The sequence below is a fragment of the Lipotes vexillifer genome, unplaced genomic scaffold (assembly GCF_000442215.2).
Source record: "Lipotes vexillifer unplaced genomic scaffold, Lipotes_vexillifer_v1.1 scaffold1124, whole genome shotgun sequence".
NCBI classification, from domain to species: domain Eukaryota; kingdom Metazoa; phylum Chordata; class Mammalia; order Artiodactyla; family Lipotidae; genus Lipotes; species Lipotes vexillifer.
This window is the reverse complement of record NW_006774211.1, coordinates 688226-714479: the sequence shown is the minus strand read 5'-3', so window position 1 is coordinate 714479 and position 26254 is coordinate 688226. Positions and strand designations below refer to the sequence as shown.

Below are 26254 nucleotides of genomic sequence, written 5' to 3'. Positions count from 1 at the left end.
AGATGTTGTCTGCCAGATTCCTCCCTTTTAAAGGTACCTTTTTCTGTTTGTATTTGTTAAGTAATCTGTGAGATGATAACTTTGAGACTATGTGAGTATACTGTGGTCTTTTCACCCAGTGACTGATGTTCTTTGGCTGAATCAGTTAACAGTTTTTTATTGTTTCTGTTTCTCAGCTGGGAGTTTTTATTTCTCTGATAAGATTTTAATCCATTGAGAAGAATTTTTTTTTTTTAATATCATGGAGGATAGTGATAATAGCCATTTGTGCTTGTGGAGAAGAAAAGATATTTCTTTTTCTTGGTTCTTCATCTGCTGGGTAATTTTGTTTGTTTTTTTGTTTTTGGCCATGCTGCGCAGCATGCGGGATCTTAATTATTCCTCAACCAGAGATCGAACCTGTGCCCCCTGCAGTGGAAACACTGAATCCTAACCACTGGACTGCCATGGAATTCCCATATGCTGGGTAATTTTGAATTGTGCTCTGGACATTATGAAGATTAAGCAGAGATTCTGTGTTTGGTTATTTTTCTCCAGTGAGTGGTGGCTTTATCAGTTAACTTTTGGAATAGGGTTTAATTTCAAACAGTGTTTCTTGGACAGCACCTCTAGCCTCAGTTCAGATCTTTTGCCTTTTAGTGAGATGCTTTGAATCTGCTCCTTGGATGAGTTATTTAAGTTTAGGGATTCCTTGTGTGGTTCTTTCCCTTCTGGGTTTCCCCTGCTCTCTAAGTCGATAATGTACCCAGGCTTCACTGTTCCATGTGTTCCTCAGCCACTGCTCCTGAACCATGCAGACTGCAGTTAGTCTTAGGTTGCACTCTGAAGAGATGATGTCTTATTTGTATAGCTTCCCATCTTTACTCCTAGTTTGTTTAGACTCTACATCAGAGCCTGTCTTCTTTCATTTACTCTGCTTTACCTTCAGGTAGGTTTTTTTGTAGTGTGTCCAGGTTTCATGTTTTGCTTTATTTTGTTTTTTGGAGGAAGGGTTAATCATATTATCTGTTAGTACCTTAGTCTGTTATACCCAGAAATGGAAGTAGCGAAAGTTAAAAGTAATTGTAAATAGCTGAAAAAGAGGACTGAGCACCCACGACACTGACACTGTAAATTTAGGTCTTAGAGAGATGGAATAACTAAAAGAGACTGAGAGAGTGTAGGCAGACAAAGAGAACCAAAGGAGTATGGTATCTAGGAAACCAAGTGAAGAGACTATTTCAAGAGAACGGAGTGATGAACTAGGTGTTTATGTTGATATTGTTGTTCTTGTTTTCAAAATTAGCAATATTATTTTTAAAGTGTAAACTCATTTATTAGATCCTAATTATTGATGAATTTTTCAAGTTGTCGTTCTTCTGTGGTCTAGAATACTTTGCAGAACTGTGCTGATAGAATTAGAAAGGGTTTTGTTCTTGCTCATGTGATCCTAAGCATGCCATCTCTCCTTCCCCTTCCCTGTCCTATTTCTTTCTGTTAAAGTATATTTAAATCTCAAAAGTCTGAAATTGTTTCCACATTCATATTTTCTTCCTTTTGTCTGAAACCTAAAAGCTGCAAACACTGTTCCGAGTATGGAGGAGGCATAATGTTTCTCTTTCTTGTTTGCTTCCTCATACTCATTGAGCATACCCACATTATGGTCTTTTATAGCTACAAGATCAGCACTATAACCTATAATTCTCTTTTATAAATCTGCACTTTTAATTTAGAGTATTTTTCTCTAATGCATTATAGAAATCAAGTAATAAAGAATTTCTTTAAACCTTTAGGTAACTTTAAAGACGCTCAATAAAAATTTTCAACTTAGGGTAGTATGTTTTGTTTGTTAGTTTTAATGTTAATTATCAGAAACAGAAGAATGAATAGGCTCTCCATTTTATAGCCAGCTTAGCCGGTGCTGTAAGGGCAGTTAACTTCTAATTCAGTTTTCTTTAAGGGAGAACTTTTATTGCCTCTGAAGGCAAAGCAAGATGCCCTGATTTAATATCCTTCTGTACTCAACTTGTGACATTTGAAATGATAAACAGGAAGTCATAGTGGTGTTTTAAAAGGGCAAGGGGTCAGTATATACCGCTCTCTTCACACTCACGCAGCAGTGTTTAGAAACAGATCATCACATTGGAATTCTAGTTTACTTTCCTGGCATGTGGTTTCTGCAGCTTTAAGCCAGTATTTTGAATAGCTCATAATCCTAAACTCCTTAGCAGTGTTGCATTTTTAATGTCTGGGGGTCATGATTTTCATTGTAAGCTATGTTGATATAAAGATGTTATATCAAGTCTATGGTGGCCTTAAAATATTTTTGTCTTTTAAATAAGAGCAGTGGTAGCAAATAAAAGTGGTATCCATTCTCAGCTTTTTAACCTTATTGCTTCTATTTGAAAACAAAGGAAAAGGTACAGGTCCGTGTTGGTAAAAGTGATGAAGTGCTGTTACCATTTATACATTTAATTTTAAAATAAAAAACTGACTTTGGAATTGCTTCAGTCCAGATAAGCCTAGTTCAAAGGCTACTGAGTGTGTAAACAGGATTTAGGGGTAGGAAGGAAGGAGTATCACATGAGCCTTTTTTCCAAAATTTTTTTTTCCTTATTGCTTTCTGTTTTGTTTTGATTTGATTTTTTAAGTTTTGTAATTTTGGAAATTTGAACTTACAACCTTGGCAGGACATTCCTACTAACTGTGAAAGTATCCAAAGCCCTTTTCAACTTTTAATTTTAAAAAATTTGGACAACTAATACTACTATCCTAATTCCAATATGGAATAATGTGGTGATTAAGAAAAGGGGCAGATATTACAACATATTTTGTTGGAAACACACAGTGGGAGACAAAGGGCCCCAAAGAAAAGCAGCAATAAGAATAATAAATAACTTTTTTTTAAATAGGATTTTCTTTTTATTAAACTGCGATATCACCTGAATTTTGGGTTAAATGGAGATAGATTATTTTTAAACATTTACACTCCTTAACTTGAACATATGTTTTATGTTGTTAGATTTCTGTTGTAATGGAAACTCTGTATTCTTTTTTTGTTTTGAAACTCTGTATTCTTTATGTTTTTTTCCCCTATATGTTAGAATAACTCATGTTAGTGTTTTGCTACTCAATTAGTATTTTGTGACGAGAAAAACTCAGTAAGTGTTCTGTTTTTTTCTTGGCTGTGAATAATTTTATTTTTTTCTCTACCTGCCACTAAATTATATAAACTATGTAGTCTTCTAAGCAATAAAAATAATCCCAAGGGTAATGATTGCTCCAATTAAAAGTGCTTTTTTAGCAATTTACATTGAAAATGTGTAGTTCTTTTATTCTCCCCTTCTATAAGAACTAAACTCTTTACAAGGCATATTAATTTTATGTGTGGGTGAGGTAGGAAGAGAAATTCTCACTTTTTTAATTCTTGATTTTTGTTGAAACTCAGTATATTAAAGTAGAACTTATGAATTTTGGTGGTAGTGAATCAATAACTACAGTTATTCTTCTGTTCATCACAATCTAAGATAGCCTCCTAGTTTATTAATGATCATATATCTTCTAAGACCCATAAAATTTGCAACCAGAAATGAAAAATTTACAAATAAAAAGATGATTAAGAATTTACAGTACAGCTATTATAAATTCATATCATATACTCGTTAGTTAAATACGTTTTAAATTAGAACCTATTATGTATGTAGATTAATAGGTTTCTGCTGTCAGGGAACATACTGTTCTGTGGGAAACAAGCGTATGAGTCTCTGTATGATATATACCATACTGTGTTACAATCAAAGATTTGTAGGAACCTAGAGAAGGGATCGATTTACTTCATTACTTACAGGATTTAGGGAAGATCTTACAGAATGTGTGGCACTGAGTTGGAACTTGAAGAATAAATATGATTCTGGTTTAGAAAAGGTAGTCTAGGTAAATAGAGCACAAGAACAAAGCATATAGGTCTGCAAGTACATTGTGTGATTTGGAAGGGCTGCTTAGGACTCTTTTGCTATTATAGTATTCATTTAGCACATTGAACTGTAATTATTTCTTTATATGACTTTTTTACGGATAGAATATTTCTGTCTCCAGTGCTTCGTGCGCTAATTGACATAAAACACATTCAGCAAGTATTTCATTAATGAATTAATGTTGTGGCTGGAATATAGATTGAGAGGAAGAACAAATAGCTGAAGATAGTGGCTAGATGGAAGATGTGATTACAGCTGAAAACCTTTTGGGAAATGTGGGTAATCAAAGGTTTTTGAATAATCATATGTGTTTTCTAGAAAGAGAAATTTGGAGGAGAGTGGAAGATTGATTAAAAGGAAATAAGATTGAAGGTGAGATCCCTGATTAGAAAGCAATTACTGGCTTAATTTTTTCATTCATTAAGGAGACATTTATTAAGGTTATCTTTATGGAAGCTAATATGCTATGTGATTCATTGATCCTGCTCTGCAAAAATCGTGTACTATCAGAGAAAGGAGCTGGTATGCACAGTTTTAAAAACTGGGTAAGTTATGATAGGGTCTTTGAAAATCTTAAAAGAGCAAAAGGTTGCTTCTAGCTAGTAATTAGGTAAGGTTTCTTGGAAAAGTTTAATAAAAAATTTTAATGTTACTGATTTATCAAATTGATATGATTTCCTTGATAGTATTTAATTGAATCCCAATTATATAGCAAGGATACTGTGTCATGTAACAACTTTACTTCCCAGACTTAAGTATTATTTATAGCACTAGGAAGCTCAATTTCAGATATAAGAACACTGCTCATAAATAACTTAATAATAATTTTAGTTTTTATTGAGCACCTACTGTATGTCATGTTCTTTGCTACAGCCTACATATATGATCTCTAATCTTCATAGTAGCTCTTCACGGTTCCTAATTAGCCCCGTTTTACTGAAGTGGAACCTGGGGATTTAAGCGTTAATTGCCTTGCTCAGAGTTACACTACTAGAGCGTGGCAAAGCCAGAATTCAGTCCAAATCTATCTGAATCAATAACCAATGTTCTTAACACTCTACTAACCTAACCTTTCTTAAGAATTAAGTGCACAATTTTATCAAGAATAATTAGGTATGATCAATGTGCTTTTTGCATTGTACTTTTAATGATCACTATTAATTGAAAAGTGAAAATAATAGTGAAATAATATATCATCATTGTCCCTTTTGGAAAAAATAGGATTTATTATTAATTTGATATAATTAGAATAGTTGGGCCTCCCTAAAGATACAGAGTGTCTTGTTATCCATAAAGGATTTTGTGTGTGCATTTAACATTTAGAAATAACATCTGGGAACTAAATACCAAAATAATCAATTCCCTTGGGACTGTGAATTGGTAACTGATTATATTTCAAAACATTTTTGTTCCTTACTCAGTTTGGCACTATATTTTAAAAACATTTGAATGTAACATTCTAGAATTACTTGATGCAGGTTCTTTAAATTATTAACACATAGAAATATATTTAAGAAATAAGTATGTATTTTATTATCATATATGCCCTTGAAAAAGATTACTGAAAACTTGAAGGTTCTAAAGAAAATACTTTGAAGGAATTAGAACTTATAATAACAAATAGTTTGACTTTCTTGAGACTTTGAAAGATTGTTCCTTATTCTTTCAGTTAAAGACTGCTCTCTTTTAACACATACCTATACCCTTTAGAGTACCTCCCTATATCTTAGTCATAATTCTAAAATTATAGGGAAAATCTGCCTCAGTCACCTAATACAATTTTCCTAAGGCCTTTTGAGTGTAGAGGTGCTACACTCTTGGGGGGGAAATGTGCTATGAGTTTATGTAATTGTTCATTAAATTTGAGATTTTGTTTCTTTTTTTTGGTTTTCTTAACTCTTTGTGGTTGGGTAAGGAAACCTAAACTTGCATGGGTATGTAGATTTAAAAAGTCAGGAGTAAAAAAGTGAATATAATATATTCATACCAAGCTGTAATTTTGTCATTTTTTATTTGATACACTAAATAATAAAAAATAATACCTATATATATCTCACCTTTTCTAATTATTCTTATTCTTAACATTTTATTCTAAATAAACTGGTTTTAAGTATTTTATTTACTCCTTATAAATTTGCCATGAAATAATACCCTTTTAAACAAATGTTTGGATTCCACTTCAAAATGGTTTTTATCCCCAAAGCCAGCCATTTTGTTAGAAGAGAATCTCTAGAATGATGAAAGAATCTGTCCACTCTGACTTATTCCTTAGAGTGCAGAAGTGTTCTATGTAGAATCTTTGGGTTGATATCATTGCTCTGTCTCATTTTCTCTGCCTGCCTCTTTGAACATGACAGAAGTGGGTCATTTTATGTGCCAAGAACAGTTTAGATCAGGGGAGGGGAGGATAAAAATGTTTTGTTCGGCTTCCCTGGTGGCACACAGCAAAAAAAAAAAAAAAAAGTTCTGTTTTCTAAAAGGTATTTCTGTTGTGAGAGATAGGAGTATATCGTGACAAGGTGGTTTTGGAGCTTCTTTTGACCAAATTATTTGACGATGTTTATGCTTAGTTAATATATATTTTTAAGTGAAATGCAAATCTTTGGACTATTGAATTATGCAAGTTGTTTTTAGCACACTGAAATTGTAATTATTTTTGTGTCAGTAATTATTTTCATATCTTGATGAAAATAATTTATAGTTAAAAGATGACTTCCGTTTAGTTTTTAGAATATGAAGATTCAACTTTAAACATGAAAGTCAAGTTGGAAGTAAAATGAGACTGTATAGTAGTCCCTTGTCTGTAGGCATGCCAAGACCCTCAGTGGATGCATAAAATGACAGATAGTACTCAATCCTATAAGTACTATGTTTTATCCTAAACATAAATACCTGTGATAAAGTTTAATTTATAAATTAGGCATAATAAGAGATTAATAATAAAATGGAACAATTTAAACAATATACTGTAATAAAAGTTATGTGAATGTGGTCTCTCTGTTTAATCTACCCCTTTAACTCTGCCAAAAATGTGGCAGAGGCTTCGTCATTGGCAAATGCAGCTTTTCCAGTAATTTTTATATTTTTCAGTCCAAACCTGTTACTGAATCTGTGTAGTCATCCCTTACTTGCAGTAAAGCTAGTGTCACTTGTTTCAGTGGATCCCTGGCTGCAGTCTTCCTATAGGCTCAGTGCTTTCTGGTGCAGCACATGACCGTCAGTTGGAACATGTTTTGTGTTCATGTCTTCCATCCACAGATTTAATGCCTTTTCCATTTTAACTGACCACTTATCCGTGATTTTTGCAGTTTGAGGTGCAGCAGCAAAACTAGCCTGAATTTCTTTTTCTTCCTCACCATTTCATGGATTGAAGATTTGTTCTTACTGTGGATCTTAGCACCCTCAGCTTAGGATTTTTTTCTTACTAAGTCGAGAACTTCCACCTTTTCACTTAAAGAAAGCACTTTATCGCTTCTTTTTGGCATATTCAAATTGCCAGTGTCACTACTCCGAGGCTCTGTGATACCTCAACAGTCAATTTGGTAGGAGATGGCTTCTGAGTGACTAACGGGCAAGAAACCTGGACGAAGGGATGATTGATGTACCAGGCAGGACAGGTCAAAATGGCACAAGATTTCATCACACTACCCAGAATGGTGGTGCACAATTTAAAACTTATGAATTGTTTATTTCTGGAATTTTTTATTTTCAATCTGCCGTTTACCATGGGTAACTGAAACCACAGAAAGCAAAACTGTAGATAAGGGGAGACTACTCTACTATTTGTTGATATTTAGTAATTCTTTTAACTGGCTGCCAGCAAAAACTTGACACTGGGAAAATTTCCTAATAGTAAACCTACTTTGTTTTATTATATCATCCTCATAATCAGCAACCTAAGTTAGCTTTTCCTGTTGTCTACCAGACCAGTTCTGATTCCTTGTGGGTATTAAAAGCTTTTTTTATCAGTTGGCCTCTCTCTTCCTGACCATTTCTGTCTGCATGTTACAATCAATATTATATCCCCTCCACATACTTTGTGCATTCCTGTTGTTAAGTTTCTGTAGCTTCATCTGATAACAAGGCAGAATTCACCACCTCGTACATGCTCTTAACAAAACCAGAGTGAATCATTTTCACAGCCTTCACCATCCTCTGAAACAGTGATTTTGTTGGGGGAGGCAGAGGATTAATGCGCGAAGATTCATGCCTGGGGACATACATCATAATGAATGGGATGTTTGTGCAATGTGAGAAAGGTCCTGCAGTGATTCTGGGTATCGTTTTATTTTTCCCACCATTGAGAGCGACAGAACTGAGGAGACATTGCCCTGCTACTTCATCTTCATATGTATATTACTTGGGTGATCAGTTCTTAACAGTCTATTGCAGTGCTTGCTTCTTTGTGTTATGTCAGGTCATTTGCATGTTATTTTGAAAATTAAACTCTACTCTTTCTGGTTATTTGTATTTTTAAACAATGCCTGATATTCTGTACAATAGAAGACTCTCAGTAACATATTTCAAATATTAATGTGCACATCTATTATAAATAGATATTTAAAGAGGTTATAGCAAAGTACCATTAAATTTTTCTAATCAAAATGAAGATAAATATCAAAGTTGTTCGGTAATTTTTTTGTTTCTTTTTCTTATACTCCATCTAATACTAATGCTAGAGAATTTATTATTAGTTCATTTTTAATTTCAGGTTTAAGAATTTGAGTTTCAAATAGTGAGTTTTTTGAACTAAAATCAACAGTATGTTGATAACTTTTAAGATGAGGAAGGGTATAATTACAACAGCAAAGAAGAATAAAGCCATTTGTGTTATTTCCTGAAATTTTTAACAAGTTGGGTTGATATTGTTTTTGTACCATTAACTAATTGTTGTTGAGTCTGTTTCTTCATTTTAAAACTGGAAATAATTCCTGTCTGACTTCTTTGCTGTGGGGATTAAGTAAAATATGCAATATCAGTGTTCCTAGTATAGTACTCTTTTAATAAACTTTTTAAGATTTTGAATCTCTGTAGTCTTTCACTCCATATAAATAGCATAGATGAAATATTATTCAAGATAGCCATTGCCTTCAATACCATTTTTTTTAAGGTAGGCCAAAACTATTCAATGACAGAGTTCTTGAACAGAGATCTTTTGGAGATGTACTATACCACGCAGTCCATCATCATTGTCTGTGTTGCATTGTGAATTTAGACCAGTGTTGAAATCATTCTTATTATTTTAGTTTGTACTGTAGGATCCAAAACATGAAAGTTTTACCTGATATTGTTTAGTTGTGCACTTTGCCAGAAAAGTTTGCACATTTTTATAATGTCATTTCAGAACCATCCTCATGACCAAAGTACTTTATTTCACCTCAACAAAAATATACTAGGTCTGTACTTTGTATGCCAAATACTGTGCTAGTTTATAGATATATAAAAATTAATATGGTGTTTGCCCTTGAGAAGCTTATAGTCTAATGACAGACATGGACACGTAAACAGTTTCACTTACAGTGTATAGAACACTGATAGATGTATTGGAGGAGCACCACTTAGTACTGCTTTGAGGATTCAAGGAAAACTTCCTGTAGCATGAAGCTGAGTCTTAAAAAGTGACTGTAACTTCACAAGGTAAGAATGGAGACTTAAATTTATATCGCTTTATTGTGTTTGTTTTGTAAAGGAAATACTTGCAGGATCAAGAGATACAAAGTTTTTAGATTATTTTACTAGTTTACCTAAGTGAAGTTATGTGTTAGGTGTGATAGCAATTTAGATTCACATATCAACCCGGTCAAATAATAAACTTGGATGAAAGACATAGTTATTAAATGTACTCTCTTGTAGTTCATTCAGCTCCTGAACAGGAGCAGTGTTTACTGGCAGGTCTGATTTATGCTATACCCAATACTGAGATAACTCAGATACTCAGTTTAACAATTTATAATGTCTAACAAGTAAAAATAACTTCAGTATCTATTCTGTTAACAAGTATTTTTGAACATTTACCAAATGACATGTTCTTTTTAGGCACTTATGATACACCTGAGGGGGGAAAATAGGATTTCCTGATCTTTTGTAATTTATTTTTCTGGGGGATTGGGGAAGATGACATAATAAATAAGTTACTTATGTATTATGTTAGTGGATGATATACTGTGGAAAAAATAGAGCAGGGTACGAAGGGTTAGGAGAGATGATGTGAAGTAGTTTGATGTATAAGTCTGGAGTGCAGAAGAGAGGTTTTGGCTGGAAAGAGACTTCTGGGAGTTGTTGACATGTATGTGGTCTTTAAAGTCATGAAACTGGATGAAATCACTAAATCTTAGATAATAGTGAAGAGAAGAATGCCAAGGACAGAATCTTGGTCTACTGTTAAGGTATTTAGTTAGAGGAAGAACTAGCAAAGAAAGCTAAGAAAGAACAACCAATAGCATGGGTCCTGTAAGTCAAATAAAGAAAGTATATCAAGGAAAAAGGAGCAGTTAACTTACTGAAAGTTGGTAATAGGCCAAGGAAGGTAAGAGTCAGATGCTGTGGATATGTCAAGTAAGAGGAGCACTGAGGTCTGCTCATTAGATTTAGCAACGTGAAGATTGGTCAGTTTAACAAGAATAGCATTGGTAGGGTAAAAGCCTGCTTGAAGTGGCTTTAAGAGAAAATAAAGAGAATCTGGAGGTAGCAAGAATTGTCAAGTGTTATAATTAGGGTGACCACATGACTAGATTTCCCTGGTGTTCTGGTAATCATCACTTGTCCCAGCATTATTTTCAATAGAGCCTCATTTCACTCTCAAATGGATCCTGGTTTGAACAACAAATGATATGGTCAGTGTGGTTATAATTTGCTGTCATTACTCTGTTGGACACCCAAATTTGACCAGTAGTATCCTTTCGAAGCCAGCTTTTATGACTTTTTGAGAGAACTCAATTAGTTCTTCCTTTTCTGGCATAACAAAATTTTGCAGGGATTATACTTTTTCTGCCTCAGATCCATAATCAGCCATTTCTCTAAGAAGCCTGTTTCATTTTAGTGACATTCAGAAACCAAGAATTGAATAGATCTTGATTGGGGAGAAAGGGAGTGAGAAAGGTAGGTGACCAGTTAGAGAAAGGCATTTCACGATAAAAATTTTAAAAGCAGACGGCCAGCCAAAGATACTGAGGTGGGAGAATAGGAAATTTATTCAGGGAATTCTGTGTAAAACTGAATGAATGGCATATGAGACTCCTAGAAAAAGTGTATTATGTAATATTAGAAAGAGGCATTGAAACCAGGTGATGAAAGACCAGACTTAAGTTCTTTGGCTTCATTCTGTATTCAAGACAGTGACATAATGGGCCTTGGAGTTAACTGGTTCTGGAAGCAGAAAACCCAGTTATGCTATTATAATCCACACAGTCGATAATGAAGTTCTGAGCCTGTGGGTAGGATAATGGTAATCCAAAGGAGGGAACTAAATTCACCAGACACTACAGCAGAGAAAGTGGAAAGGGGGATGGGAGCATAACAGAAGCATGACGAAGAGGCCCACAGTGTCAGATGACTCTGAGCTGTCTAACCTGAGTAGCAGAGGCTGGAGATGCCATTAATTACCATAGATAACACAGGAATAGGTGAAGGAGGAAGACAAAGATATTTTATTTGGAAAAATCCCTTGGCAATATAATGACAGAGTATAACCTTATTGAAGTTACATCTGGTACTGTATTTAGGAGACAGTAGAACAATATTTAGGAAATAAGGTTTTTGTTGTCACTGAAGGGTAACCATAATGAGATTCCCGTCTGTGGAAAAGCATGAATTTGGATGTCAATAGGTCTCTCACGAGTTATTTCAGTTTCTTTATTTCAGAGAAGTGCATTTCTTGCCTCATTTCCAAATAGACAAGAAAAACCTCCAAGAATCCAGACTTTTCTTGGCACCTTGTAATTCCCTGGTATTGGGATTAATCCCTCATAATCTAAATATCATGTTCCAATTTTAATCACATTTTGGAAACTACAAACATGTTTTATATTTTACTGCGTTAAAAGCCCAATCTTAGAGCCATTTGGAATTAATGTCAGCTTGATTACTGCCTCCAAGTTACTTTTTGTCTTTACCCAGTGTCCCTCCCCACTGCCTGATATAGAATAGTTTGGTTGCAAACATACTTTCCCCACTCAGCCAGAGACAACATTACACTGGTTATATAGTTATGAGTCAGTATATTCATTTGTTCAAACGAAAGCCTCTGGAGAGAAGGAGACAGCCAAATATTCAAAATTGGGATTAACTAATTTCAATTAAATTTGCTCTTTTGAATATAAGCAAAGCAATAGCATCTGGCACAGTGTGAAATAAAGGAACTGAAATATATTCTGATGGATCTGGTTATTAGTGAATGGCTATCTTTAATGCAGGAAACTTGAGCAATGTTAGTTTAACGTGATGAAGAAGGAATTTCTACTTTATCACCACTGACAACGGGTTATGGCAAAAAGCAAAATGTGGGGATTCTAGTTTGAGCCCTGTTGTAATACCTTGAATGAGTCTCTTAAACTTTATTAGGTTATCATTTTCTCTTCTATAAAGTTGAGTGGTTGAGGGTCCCCAAGGTTAAGTGATTAACTAGAAGGATTCACAGGGCTCAAGGAAAAAAACAAACTTTTATACTCAGAGCAACAGTTTATTTCTGTTCAAGGATATGGATTAAAATCGGCAAAAGGAAAAGGCACATGGGGGGAAGTCCAGGAGAAATCAAGCATAAGCTTGTAGATGCCCTCTCCCAGTATAGTCGCATGGACACACTCCTAGCAGTGATGTGTGACAGCACTTGCAGAGTGTTGCCTACCAGGGAAGCTCAGTTGAGCTTTGGTGTCAGGGTTTTTTTTGGGAGCCAGTCACATAGCCATGAATCACCTACTTGACTCACCCAGCTCCCCAGAGCAGAGACATGATCACCATAAATCACATTGTTAAGGTAAACTGCCTCATCAAATTGGTAAGCCTGTGGCCCAAGGGCTCAGAACTTATTTCCTAGGAACTGGCCAAAGGCCAGTCCTGAAGATAGGCCTTCTCAGGAATGTGCAGAGTTTGAACAGCCCAGGTCTGCTGAGTTAACCCTTTCCTACACAGGTATAGAATTATGTGAGAGCTGAAGTGCCCTATAATTCTGATGTTTTATGAATGGATTAGTAACTCATAGCATATATATTGTAAAGAAGTTAATGCTTTATTTCATCTTTGAGATGGATTGAATAGTTATAAATTTGAAACCTTAAATAAAAGAAACGAGTTATACTGATGCTAGAAATAAAGCTGGATTGAATGTCTAAAATAAAAGAATGTATGTCTTATGCAAGTCAGCACGGAGCCCTGCTCACTGATGAATAAGCTTGCAAGTGGAAAGATGAAGATTTTCAGACTTGAGTTATTTTAAGGAAATCTAAGGGAAAAAAACTACTTAAACTCAGTTTCAGAGCATTTGTTAGCATTAGCATTTGATTGGTGGCAAATTAATAAATTTCCCTTTGATGATAAATTTAAACATCTTTTTGTATGAAAAATCTTTGCAGCATTTTTGTAAAATAGCTCAAGTTTTACTTGTCCAGTTTAATGTGTCTCTCTTACACTCATTTTAAAGTTGTTTAGTGCAGTATTCCATATTTAGCATTTGTTACATAACTCAGGTATCTTCATTTTCCCATTGTTTTTTCTTGATCCATGGTTTTCTAATTGAGAATGGTTTTGTGTTTTTACTTTTGTCATTTTACTTTCTGTCAAATTTTAAAAGTGTTTAAAATTTTCTTTTTTAAGTTGAAATCTAGGTAGGTATTTTTTTCCAAAGTCTGTAACGTATGACTTTGGTATAAAATTTGCAAATTATCATATGGAATAATGCATCTTATTCTGCATTTGAAATTGCAGAATTATTTGAAATGGTTAAATTCAATTTAAAGTACAGAAAACTCTAAAATTTAAGAGAAATATTTTATCTGAAAAAAGGCACTGGAATTAGTTTCGTATAAAAGAAAGCCAAGTGTTCCTGTCTTAGTCATTTTACTTAGAATTAACCCTATATACTAGGAATGGCATAGTGTAAAATTATCATATAAGCACTGAACTGGTGTCTTTCACATTTTTATTGGTATTTTCTTAACCATGTTTAAGTCTACCTTTCTGCATTGAGTATGTTTAATGTCTTTGGAATAGGAACAGAGCTGCTGTGTAAAAATGTCTTTTGCTGGGTCTAGAAATGGATTTTAGTTTTCCAGTTGGTAATGAAATCTTTTCTCAAAAAGAGCAGTCTTGTCTTTTATGGCACCTGCCTGGCTTATTAGCTAATGCAGTTTCCCAGCCATTCACAATATAATATCTACGTTTCAGTGAGTTCTTAAGTAGTATTTGGCCTTCTCCCACTATGAATAAAAATTATGGTAATGTAGAATACTTTTGAGCAGTAAGTCTTCTGTTTTGCAACACTCTAGTAGTCCTAGCTATTTTTTCTAGTATTTTATCTCTTCATCTTTGCTTTTCTAAAGAAAAAACCCACATTGGCAACTAAAAATTCTTTGGAAATTCTGAATTTGACTTGTCTGTTGGTAAGAGACTTTACTGACCTCTCACTAAGAAATAGGCATTTAAAATTTTTTCACTCTGGTCCATTTCTGTTGAACAAATGTATTGATATCATTATACTAGGATCAAATAGTCAAAGGTGGATAAGAGACCATTCTCACCCTTGAAGAACTTACACTCTGGGCTCTTCATTCCATTTTCCCATAAAGGAAGTGAAAGATTAAGCTTAGTATAAGCATAAATTATTCTCTGGCTGTTTTATGTAGTTCCTCAGACCTTTTGACCAGATGGCTTACTACCTAACCATGTTCAAGCTAGCTTAAGCAGAAGTGTTCCCAACAATCTGGTTCCAACTACTTCCTCTTCTGAGTTAGCCAGAAACCTGGCATTGTTGCAACTCTTTCATGTCCAAGCCTCTAAATACCATTTGTCTTTTAGAGTTCTCTACGTTTTACTTAAATGAGGGCTTTTTGGAGTTTTATCCACAAAGCTTGCAATCTTATGTGCTTTTCAAACTCTTGTGGGAAGCCATTCATTTATAATGAAGAGAGTAGATGTATTGTCAGGTAAGGTACCGCAGCCGCAAATCCAGTAAAACATCCATCGTCCAAGGCATTCTTTGAAAACTGTGAATTACTTCAGATCTTTAAAAAAAAAAAAAAAAAATCCCACTATCCCTTGCAGTTTATATTACTGATCTATTAGACCCAAGTGAATTTTGCTGTAGCAACTGGCTTTCATAATCAGTTTGAAGGGTAATTTATTCTTAAAATATGAGTAAATTAAATTTTGTGGCTAAATTATAACCTATCATGAGAATTACTAAATCCAGTCCAAGAATAATGAGAATAGTTTTTTAAGACTTCTTCCTTTAAACGTCTATTAGATATTCTGAGTCAGAATGTATATAAATTTAGAATTTGGAGCAATTAAGAGATGATTTGAAAGTCCTGGCAATTTACCATGAACTTGTCTAGTAGACTGCATAGCAGACTCTTAGAAGGATTGAGAAAGGCTGTGGGTTAAATTTCATCTTACATGCTGAAGGGAATACTAACATTTGAGGTGCTGTCTATCCATTTGGAATAACACATCAAAGAGTCTTATTCTGAAAAGCAGTTCCTGATCTCTTCTGAATAAAAGTGTAGGGAGGGAAGAATAACTTCATAATATATATTTTATTGCAATTTTTGCATTGTCTGATAAACTGCTTGATTTATTAAATTCCTCAGTGTCTGATTAGGATAGTTCTGAACCAAAATTCTAGTTATGGCACAGCATTCCTGTCTATACAGTTTTGTTATTTAAGCACCATTTAAAAATTTTATATGAACTGTGTCATAGGAGATAGCATTCCCTTTTAATGACACATATGTTTATATTTAAAATAAAGGTAAAAATGAATTGACCCAAAATACTGAAGTATGAGTGGGGTGATAAGGAAAGTTTAAGCCATCCAAATGCATCTAGATGTTACTTTCATGGTTTTAAGGTAAGTATTTAATTCTGGGCATTATTTATGGTATATGGTGCTTGTCCAAATAATATGGTATAATGAATTATTTTATAATATGAAGATTGGTGGGAGATAAAACGTATGTATATTAGTTTTCTAGTGCTGTTGTAACAAGTTAACACAAATTTAGCGGCTAAAAACAACACAGATTTATTATCTTACAGTTCTGGAAGTCAGAAGTTTTAAACCAAGATGTCGACAGAACTGTATCCCTTGTGGAGACTCTTTCAGGTTTTAGAGGTCACCTGTGTTCGTTGACTCATGGCCCCTTCCTCCGTCTTCAAGGCCAACAGCACAGCATCTTTAGTTCTCAGTACCTCAGTATCTCTCCCTTTTTCTCCTCTTTCTCTAACTCATACCCTTCTGCTTCCCTCTTAGGAGGAGCCTTGTGGTTACGTTAGGCCCACTCTGGGTAATCCAGGATCCCCACTTTAGGATCCTTAACTTAAATACATAATAAAGTCTCTTTGGCCATGTAAGGTAACTTATTCACAGTCTCTGAGCATGAGGACAAAGTTTATGTGGTATTCCTTCTCATGTGCCCCCACATTTCTTTTAATTCTAGCTCTGCAGATACATACTCACCATCAGTTCTTTTACCAAAATTATCTCTTGCTGGCTGAACTCCTCCTCTAGAAGATTCCTCTGGACAAACACATGTGTACTGTATTTCCTGAATTCTTGCAAGTTCAAAACTATTTTTTCTAGACCTGATTCTTTAGTGCTATTTGACTGTAAATTTCTTGGCTTACACTTGCTTATATTGAAAATGCTGCTCCATACTTATTTTTATTTTGTTCTTGATATCTGATACCAGCTCAGTTTTTTCACCCTTATAACTAAATTGATCTTTTTGGCCACGAGCTCTGAAGATTTTTTTCCTTTGTCTTTAAAGTCTAATAGTTTTACCAGAATAGGTTTCATTATTGATTGTTCTAGGTCTCTTTAAGCTAGGTACATAGTAAACCCTTTTGTTAAATTCTTTGGTTGTTTTTTTTCCAGAAAGTTGTTTTAGAACTATAGTTTTAAGTACTGGCTTTTGTCTATTGTTTTTCTTCTTCAGAGACTCCGATTACATGTATGTGGGATCATCCTTTGCCACTTTCTTTCTGTCTCTTTTTCTATCTTTTTTTCATTTTCTTGACTTTCTTCAGTGTTTTCTTGACTTTCTTCAGTGTTCCTTATTGAATTTTTCTTTAAATCTGTTCTCTCTTTCTGAGATAGTTTTTCTTTTCTTGCATTTTATTTCCTAAGCTTTATCAACTGTTGATGCACTTCTGTGTTTTACCTATTTCTCTTCTACAGTTTTTTAATTTGTCATTTTGAACATTTTTTTGTTATACGCCCCAACTACTTGTTTGAGGCTCCCTAATGAAGTTTCCAGGGTTATGTTACAGTTGTCTTTTTGATGTTTAGTTTTTAGGAGAGAATCAGATAAAATGTTTTGATTTACATTTTCTTTTTTTTTCTTAAATTAATTTTATATGAATTTGACTTTCTTTTCTGAACTGTAGACGTTTCTTATACAGGGCCCACCTTATGTCAGTATGGCAAAGTGACATTTTTTTAGCGGATAATGAGAAGGAGGACTTGGTTTACATGTATTTTCTTTCGTCTCTGTAGGGTCCTTAATTTCTCTTTCTTTCCTTTACCTGCACTGTTATCACTAAAGGGAAGTGCACAACCCCTATTTATCTAATTCTCCTCAAAGCAGTGCTTCTTGAGGCTGTCACCTTCAAAATCACTCACTTTCAAGCCCTTCCTTCTCTGTAGTGCTGTGAATTACCAAGTCTGAGACTTGTGTTCAACACTTTGACCTTTTGTAGTAATTTTTGCTTTCTTGTGGAGCTTTTTGTCTGTCATTAATGCATGTCCTTGACTCCACTCTCTTCTTTTCCTCCTAGTATCTTAGTCTTTCATTCTCTGGCTCTGTATATTCATAAGCTTATAGTAGCAGTGAGAGCTGTTGAATTTGGTGTTAGTTTCTCTGCTTATAGGTATTTGTCTGCTAATAATGCTGAGGGCACAGTTCATGTTTGGTTTTATTTGTACTCCTTGTTGAATTTATTGTTTTGGAGGGAATATGTGGGTGGGTTGAGATTTAGGTAGTATCATTACCTTCTGCACTTACTTAAGTTCATTTCAGCAATAAAATTTAACCAATTCACTCTTTAGGCTGATTTTTGTCTTACAGAATAAAGAAAGGTGCTTATAGCCAGTCATTGACAAACGTGGGGCAAGTCTTAAAATCTGGATTTTTAACTATAATTTAAATAGCTTTATTAACTTGAAACTGCTTAAGGAAGGCCATCTCCTAAATTAGCTCATCAAACTTAAAGACATTTTCAGTCAAAATATGTCACATAATGAATTTTTTTATATATACACACATATACAATTTAAAAATGAGTCCATTATTTATGTACTTTTTGTATGGATTTATGTACACATTTTTCACATTTATATTAGTGTACACAAAATGAAATTGAGTTTTTACTCTCAGAAACAGTGCTTTCTGATCTTTTTGACATTGGATCATCATTATCAATATTTGATATTTTTTTTCCATTCTACTCTTCTTCCAAAACTCCAATATAGCTCTTTAATATAGAATCTGTGGTAATTTTTCAGGAGTTACAGAAACCAGTATGTACAAGGATAGTCATCACATTCTTATTTATAAAAAGATCAAAAATCAGAAAATGTATTAATGTCCAGTAGTAAGAATTTGATTAAATAAGAGCAAAAAAACCAAAAACAGACATTTGCCCTGTTATTAAATAAAGCTAGTTTACAAAATACTATGGTCCTGTTTTTGTTTAAAGTATAATTTAAATATCATTTTCACTTAATATTTGCACAGTTTTTGTCACATCACATATCCATCTTACTGTCACTCAGTGTTGTTTTAAAATCAACTGATTTTTCTATTTAGCTTTCTTCTAGACAATAAAAAAATGTTCATTTTTTTATGCGTATTAGAATAACTTGATAACTATTAATGTAGAAAAATTGCATTTTCATATGATCTAAAGTCATCCTTCATTCCCTTAGTGGAATGCATATCAAACTTAAATTCTTTTAAAGAAGCTTGTAGAAGGGTGTATAATAAAATTATAACCATGTAAACATTGCTGGTAATTTTACTTATTTTTCTTTCTGTTTTTCTGTGTTTTTTAATTTTCTAAAATAAATGTGGATTAATTCTTTCCATAATAGAAAAATGTTTTGTGGGTTAGATTTTTTTTTTTTTATGGTACGTGGGCCTCTCAGTGTTGTGACCTCTCCCGGTGCGGAGCACAGGCTCCGGACGCACGTGCTCTGCACCAAGAGAGGCCACAACGCTGAGAGGCCCGCGTACCGAAAAAAAAAAAAAAATTAAGTGTTTCTCTGTAAATCTCTACATTTCTTTATAAATTGATAGAATTGCCAGTGTCCTGAAATGTCATTAAAATAAGTAGTAGTTTCTTTAAATAATGGATTTCTTAAAAGCACAACATGAGAAGGAATTTCTCATATAATAATGACAGTTTAAAATAAGGCTCATAACTAAGATTAGTTTGTTTTATTCTTTTACAGGAGTTGAAACCTGATATGGTAACTAAATCTGCTCTTGGTGATGATATCAACTTTGAAAAAACCTGCAAAAAGGTACTTCTGCCAGGGGTTATATTTCTTTTAGGAAAAGTTCCTTATTTGTATTGTTGACCTACGTTTTTCCTTTCACTTTTTTCCTTGAAGAGAAAACTTACCAAAAGCCAGTTACTAAAAAATCAGTCAGTCAGTCAGTCATCTGGTGTGATTATTTTTTAAAAAAGCCAGTTACTATTAGTGTACAATGATTTTTCCCCATTTGAGCTCTACTACTGCCACCAAAAAATATTTTTATGGTAATTTATGAATTTTGCTTTGCTGTGATACCACACTCTCAAGGACTTTAAAGGTATGTTGAAGTTAATGTGGCATTTGTGTGTTAGATAGCAGTTAGTCTGTTAATCTTACAAATTAGAATAAAGACTCTTTATTTTTATTCTTTCCAAATAGTTTTTATGAATATTTTATTTAATCCCTGCATTTACCCTATGAAAATTATTTTTACCCCCTTTTTGTAAGTAAGGAAACTGAAGCTCAGAAAGAATAAAGTGAGCTAATTAAGGGTATGCCACTCTTAGGTGCACAGTTAGGACTTTTACCCAGATCTTCTGCTCCTTGCATTTGCGTCACTTGCTTCATCCTTAGTATTTCCTCTTTTTTATTTCTACCCACTTTGCTAAAGGCTATGTGACAGTTCCACCAGAGAACAGATTTTTGGATTAATTAATTCTTATAACTCTGTTACATTTCTTTTTCCACTTTTATTCACATTTGCTCTAATCTGTATTATTTCTTCCTCTTGAATTTGTGCTTACTTTGCTCTTTCTCTAGTTTCTTAACGTGGAAGCTTAAATTACTGATTTAGACCTTTCTTTTTTCCTAATGTAAGCATTTAATGCTATAAGCACTGCTTTAGCTACATCTTATAAATATGATATGTTATATTTTATTTTCTTTGAGTTTAAAATTTCCCTTGAAATTTCACCTTTAACCTATGGTTTAATTAGAAGTATGTTTAATTTCTGAACAATTGGGGGTTTCCAGGTATCTTTTCGTTAGTTTCCTTTATGATCCATATGCATACTCTTTATGATTTTTATTCTTTTAACTTTATTATTTGTGTTATTTGTCTAGAATATGGCTTATCTTGGTGAATATTTCATGTGCACCTGAAAACAATATTATTATTTTGGGATCAGTGTCCTATAAATGTCATTTAGGTCAAACTGATTGATGGTGTTGTTCAGGTGATTTAAATCTTTACTGACTTTCTACCTACTTGTTTTATTGTTGACTAAGAGACGTGTGTTGGAATCTCCAACTGTAAATGTCAATTTTCCTATTCTAGCCTTAAGGAAAAAAATACTCTGATTCTACATTTATGTACACTCTCTGCAATTCACCGATTTTAGCCATGTTAAATTTTAAAGCATTTATTGTAAGAAGGCCAGAACATGAAAGTTTTTGTATGTTTGAGGGGAGGGAAGATTTGTTGTTGTCACAGTCCTTGTCAGGAAGGCAACACCAAAGTCATGAGCATAATTTTACAAACAGCTTCCTTATTTTATACTAACATGATTTTACAGTAAATATTCTTATTTTATAACATTCATTCATAGAGAGGAAAAAATTTTAGTTCTGTTATAGTTTTTAACTTGTGTCTTGGTCTATCTATATTTCTGACAAAATAATGACATGTTAAATAGAATAGTGGTAATCATATAAAAATATGGTAGAACATATTTGTTTTCTCTTGAGAGTTTAAAAAAATAATAATTTAAGGTTTTTACCAGAAAAGATTTTTTGAATTTTCTGGTTGCTGCATTCTAAAAGTATTTCAATAATATTTAATTTGTGATGAAAATAAAAAGCAATTTATTTTTAGTTGGCTAATACTATGTTTCCATTTAAATCTCAACACTAAAACTTGACAATATTATTTAATTTTAACTTGAAATATCCAAAATAAAATATCCTTTGTCTTTTTTTTTTTTTTAACTTTTCAGTCAGATTTTTTCACTTTGGAAGGTTACTATTAGTTGATGTATGTGTAATATTTGTAGCATCAGGTTTTTTTTAGGGTATTTTCTTTCATTTACAACCCTTTGTTAAACCTTCCATTGTGTAAAATGTCATCCTAAAAATGGGGAAATGTTCTATATTTGCTTATCCTTTTTTATTTTGTAATAGTAAATTCATTTGCATATTACTATATTTGTAGTCATGAGATTTATAATATTCACATAGAAAGTTTAGGATCTAACTGAAATATTGTCAAGCAAAACCTGATTGCATTTCTGCCCTTTTGGTATCTTCCTCCAAAGAGAAGGAAGGAAAGGGAGGTGGAGAAGGAGAAAAGGAAAACAGTTCTGTTTCATCAGAGTTCTTGATGGAACCCTTGAGGATTTAGAGCCAAGGGAAATTGCCTTGCTTAAAAATGATTTCAGATTCCTCCCAAGCTATTTGATTTCAACTATTTTGCTACTGTTTTATGTCATTTGTGATATTCTTTGATTGGATTCATGTTCTGTATCAAAATATGTTAATAAATTAAACCTCTGGAATAAAAATGAGGCAAGTAGCAGTGTCATGGAGAGAAGACTGATTAGTTTGCCATAGGAAGGGAGGTTAGTGAAAGATGACCAAAGAGGAAATAAGGCTATTACATAGAGCTCTGTACATTTGAAGCTGTCTGACCATCAGAATAGAGCAGAACAAACTAATTTGTGTAACTTCTTAGAGCTTGCACAGTTCTTCCATATACATTATTACCTCAATTGATCTTACAACAATGATCTCATATGGAAAACATTGATGTGTGCACATGCATGTGTGTACACGTGTGTGTAGTAATACTAGTAGTGTCTTCATTTTCCAAATTCAGAAAGGGGTTAGAAAGATTAAGTAGCCAGTTAATATTTGTACGAGAGTTTTAAAGCTAGAGAGTTTGGGGACTAGAACTGTGACATTTCCAGACAATTACTGCCAGAATTTCAAGGGCTTCTCAATTCAAAACATCTGTTATATGCAGAGCAATCAGCTAAGCACTATGGAAAAAAGGAAGGAAATAGAACACAGTTATATTAAACAGCTACAGGATGAGAGGAAGCAAATTAATATTTGTTAACATCTACCAGTTGCCTGACTCGTTAGATGCTTTATATACTTTAGCTTTCTCAGGGAAGATGGTGATAATCTCATTTAACAGATGAGACAACGGGCCCAGAAAGGTAAAATATACCGATGGTCATAGGTAGTAGGAAATGTCAGATCCAAGTTCTAAACCCAGGTCTCTGCCTACAAAATGAAAGTTTAGGACAAAAGGATGGAATAAGTCCCATATGTGTAAGACTGCATTTTGGAAATCATGGTGTTGTAGGGATTTTAAGAGTTCATTGAATACAGAAAAGTCTCCCATTCTCTTAAATGTGGACTCTAAGCCGTATTTTGCTTTGTTTGCCACAGTTCTTCTGATCCCGCTGAATAGACTGTTTCTTATTATATCTCTAAATGTTTTTAATAAATACAAATATGAATGTGTTGGTTTATATCATTAGGTAAAACCTGGATTTGAATTTAAGTCCAGTTAATGATAAAAATATTCTACTAGCATTCTACCTGTACTAGTTCATTTAGCATCAGTTTGTTTTAAGGCAACATTTCAAAGGAATGAACATGGTGTGTAAGAGAGCTTTTTCATTTTTAGACTCTTGTTTATATTTACATGTACATTCTCAAAATTCTTTTCAGAATTGAACACCAAATGCTTTGTGTTCACAGTAAATACCCATATGCCAAAATAAAATGTGTCCATTAAAAAGTGAGGTGTTTTCCTTTTTTAATTTAATTTATTTGAAATGGAAGAAACTGGAGGTGTATGAAAACCACAGTTTCCTGAGAATTTTCCAAGGCAAACACTGTGTCAACTTCAAGCTTTCAGCTTTTCATTGTTGAGAGTGATGTTAGCTCTGTGTTTGTTATACATAATCTTTGTTAAACTGAGGTATGTTCCTTTTATACCCAATTTGTTGAGAGCTTTTATCATGAAAGGATGTTGAATTTTGTTTTTTTGTCCATCTGTTGAGAGGATCATGTGATATTTTAGCCTTCATTCTATTAATGTGGTACATCATGTATATTAATTTGTGGATATTGAACCATCTTTGCATCCCATGGTTAAATCCCGCTTGATTATGGTGTATTATCTTTTTAATGTGCTGTTGAATTTGATTTGCTAGAATTTTGTCTAGAATTTTGCATCTTTATTTGTCAGGGGTATTGGCCTGTAGTTTTCTTTTCCTGTAGTGTCCTTATATGGCTTTGATGTCAGGGCAATGCTGGCTCATAAAATGAGTTTAGTAATGTTCCCCCCTCTACGTTTTTTTTGGAAGAGTTTGAAAAGGATTGGCATTAATTAGAGAAGCCGTTTATTTTCAACCCATTCTTCTTCTTATGTTCTTTTAAACAATTGTATTCCTACCAGTGGAGTAGTGTTTATCCTAGCCACTGTTAAGGATATGGACACTGCCTCATAGTATAAACTGGATTTTGTATTTATAGCTATTCAAAACTTGCCCAGAGATATAAAATTGTTCTCTGGTATGGAGTGATTACCGGAAGTTAAATGCCCACACCTCTTAAATTTCCTATGTAAGCCACATTGTCATCACATACTAGCTGTCAAACTGGGAAGCATAAAGAATGAGAATATGTTTTATATCTTATGTTAAAGTACCTACTTTTATCAACAAGTACTTTCAAAGAGAATAATAATTTTTTTTTTTTTTTTTTTTTTTTTTTTTTTTTTTGCGGTACACGGGCCTCTCACTGCTGCGGCCTCTCCCGTCGAGGAGCACAGGCTCCAGATGCGCAGGCCCAGCGGCCATGGCTCACGGGCCCAGCCGCTCCGCGGCACGTGGGATCTTCCCGGACCGGGGCACAAACCCATGTTCCCCGCATCGGCAAGCGGACTCTCAACCACTGCGCCACCAGGGAAGCCCGAGAATAATACTTTTATTTGCTGATACCATTAACTGTTTTCTTTAAAAACACAAATTACGTATAATCACAGAACCTAAAGCTGTGGTATACATAATTCTGCTTATTAAATTGTTATATAATCATACCTGATTAGTAACTACTTAATTTTATAGACCTATATAGCTTATAGACTCAAGCCTTCATGTTCTTTGGACTCACTGCTGGTACATACGGGTGCATAAGCAATATACTGTACAACTCCAATTGTGACAACTACAGTGTGAATGTCAACCCTGGGATTATGCAACACAATGGCTATTTTTTAACCAATCTCACTTCTTATTAACCTGTATTCTCCCCAAATAAGTCCACCACAGTTATAGAGGATGACATAAAAGAATAACGTCTTCGTTTATTAGACTAATAACATAATTGTACAATTTTAAATCTTATTCTAGGGCCCCCCCCACCTTTTTTTTTTTTTTAAGAGAATTTACTGAAATTAGATCACTAAGTCACAGTTAACTCTGGGATATCTTCCAGGGCAGAGAAACAGCATTGCTAAGTAAATTCAAAGAAAAAATTATTCCTATCAAAACAGTATTACTGAGGGCTTCCCTGGTGGCGCAGCGCTTGAGAGTCCGCCTGCCGATGCAGGAGACGCGGGGTCGTGCCCCGTTTCGGGAAGATCCCACATGCCGCGGAGCGGCTGGGCCCGTGAGCCATGGCCACTGAGCCTGCGCGTCCGGAGCCTGTGCTCCGCAAATGGGAAAGGCCACAACAGTGAGAGGCCCGCATAACGCAAGAAAAAAAAAAAAAACAAAAAAAACAGTATTACTTTGAGTCAACACTAGACACAACACACAAGTATTACGACCATTCTTCTAAAACTTTATAACTAAGATGGAAAGATATAACTAGCTCTGGAAAGAAAAATACCTTTAAATACATTAAAGCTTTTAGCAAGTTGTCAAAGCAGGAATTTGGTAACAGTAGTAAATATGGTTTTGAACAATTATACATGAATACATTTAGTCAAAATCTATTTTGTATTCCCAGAACTTCTTATCTAAAACATGTGAAATTAACTCACCTGATAAAAATAATTACTTTCTAGTTTATCTGCTTTACAGATACAGTTGTTCATATATCAGGAATTTTCTTTGAAGTGAATTGGATTTTTAGTAGCTACTCGGGAAATATACTGAAAGAAACAGTTAAAGAAAAAACAGATGCTATTGGAATGTCTTTTTCCCTTGTAACCTGAGGAAAGATTCCTGGGGTGTGTATAACATTTGTCAGGGCTAGTTGTTTTTGTTGTCACTGTTATTGTTTTTATATGTAATTTTCTAGAATTAGTCCTGAGGATTAAGACATACTGCTTCTGCACTGAATACCAAATTGTTTCTACTAAGCTGGAATCTCTTATTATGTCAGCGTTCAGGAAGCACATTTACTGCATTTAGTGCTATAACCTATTGCCTTGATTTGGCAACAAAAGTCTGTCATGGCAGTGTTTTTGTTTTAAATTCAACTTTTTAACATGATGAGCCTGCTAAAAAAATTTTTTCTTCTGTTCTCCTCAGTTTTTAGTTTATCTCCACTGAGGGTTCTACTTGCATGTGATGTAGAGCAACATTAC

The 26254-nt window shown here is 33.9% G+C and overlaps 1 protein-coding gene across 1 annotated transcript in view; it reads left to right on the top strand.

Moving 5' to 3' along the window:
• Positions 1-26254, top strand: part of SRFBP1 (serum response factor binding protein 1) — a 54742-nt gene that overhangs the window by 16493 nt on the left and 11995 nt on the right. The window contains exon 4 of the mRNA XM_007449041.1: positions 19618-19689. Coding sequence (XP_007449103.1) covers positions 19618-19689 — 72 coding nt within the window. The remainder of the gene's footprint in view (positions 1-19617; positions 19690-26254) is intronic.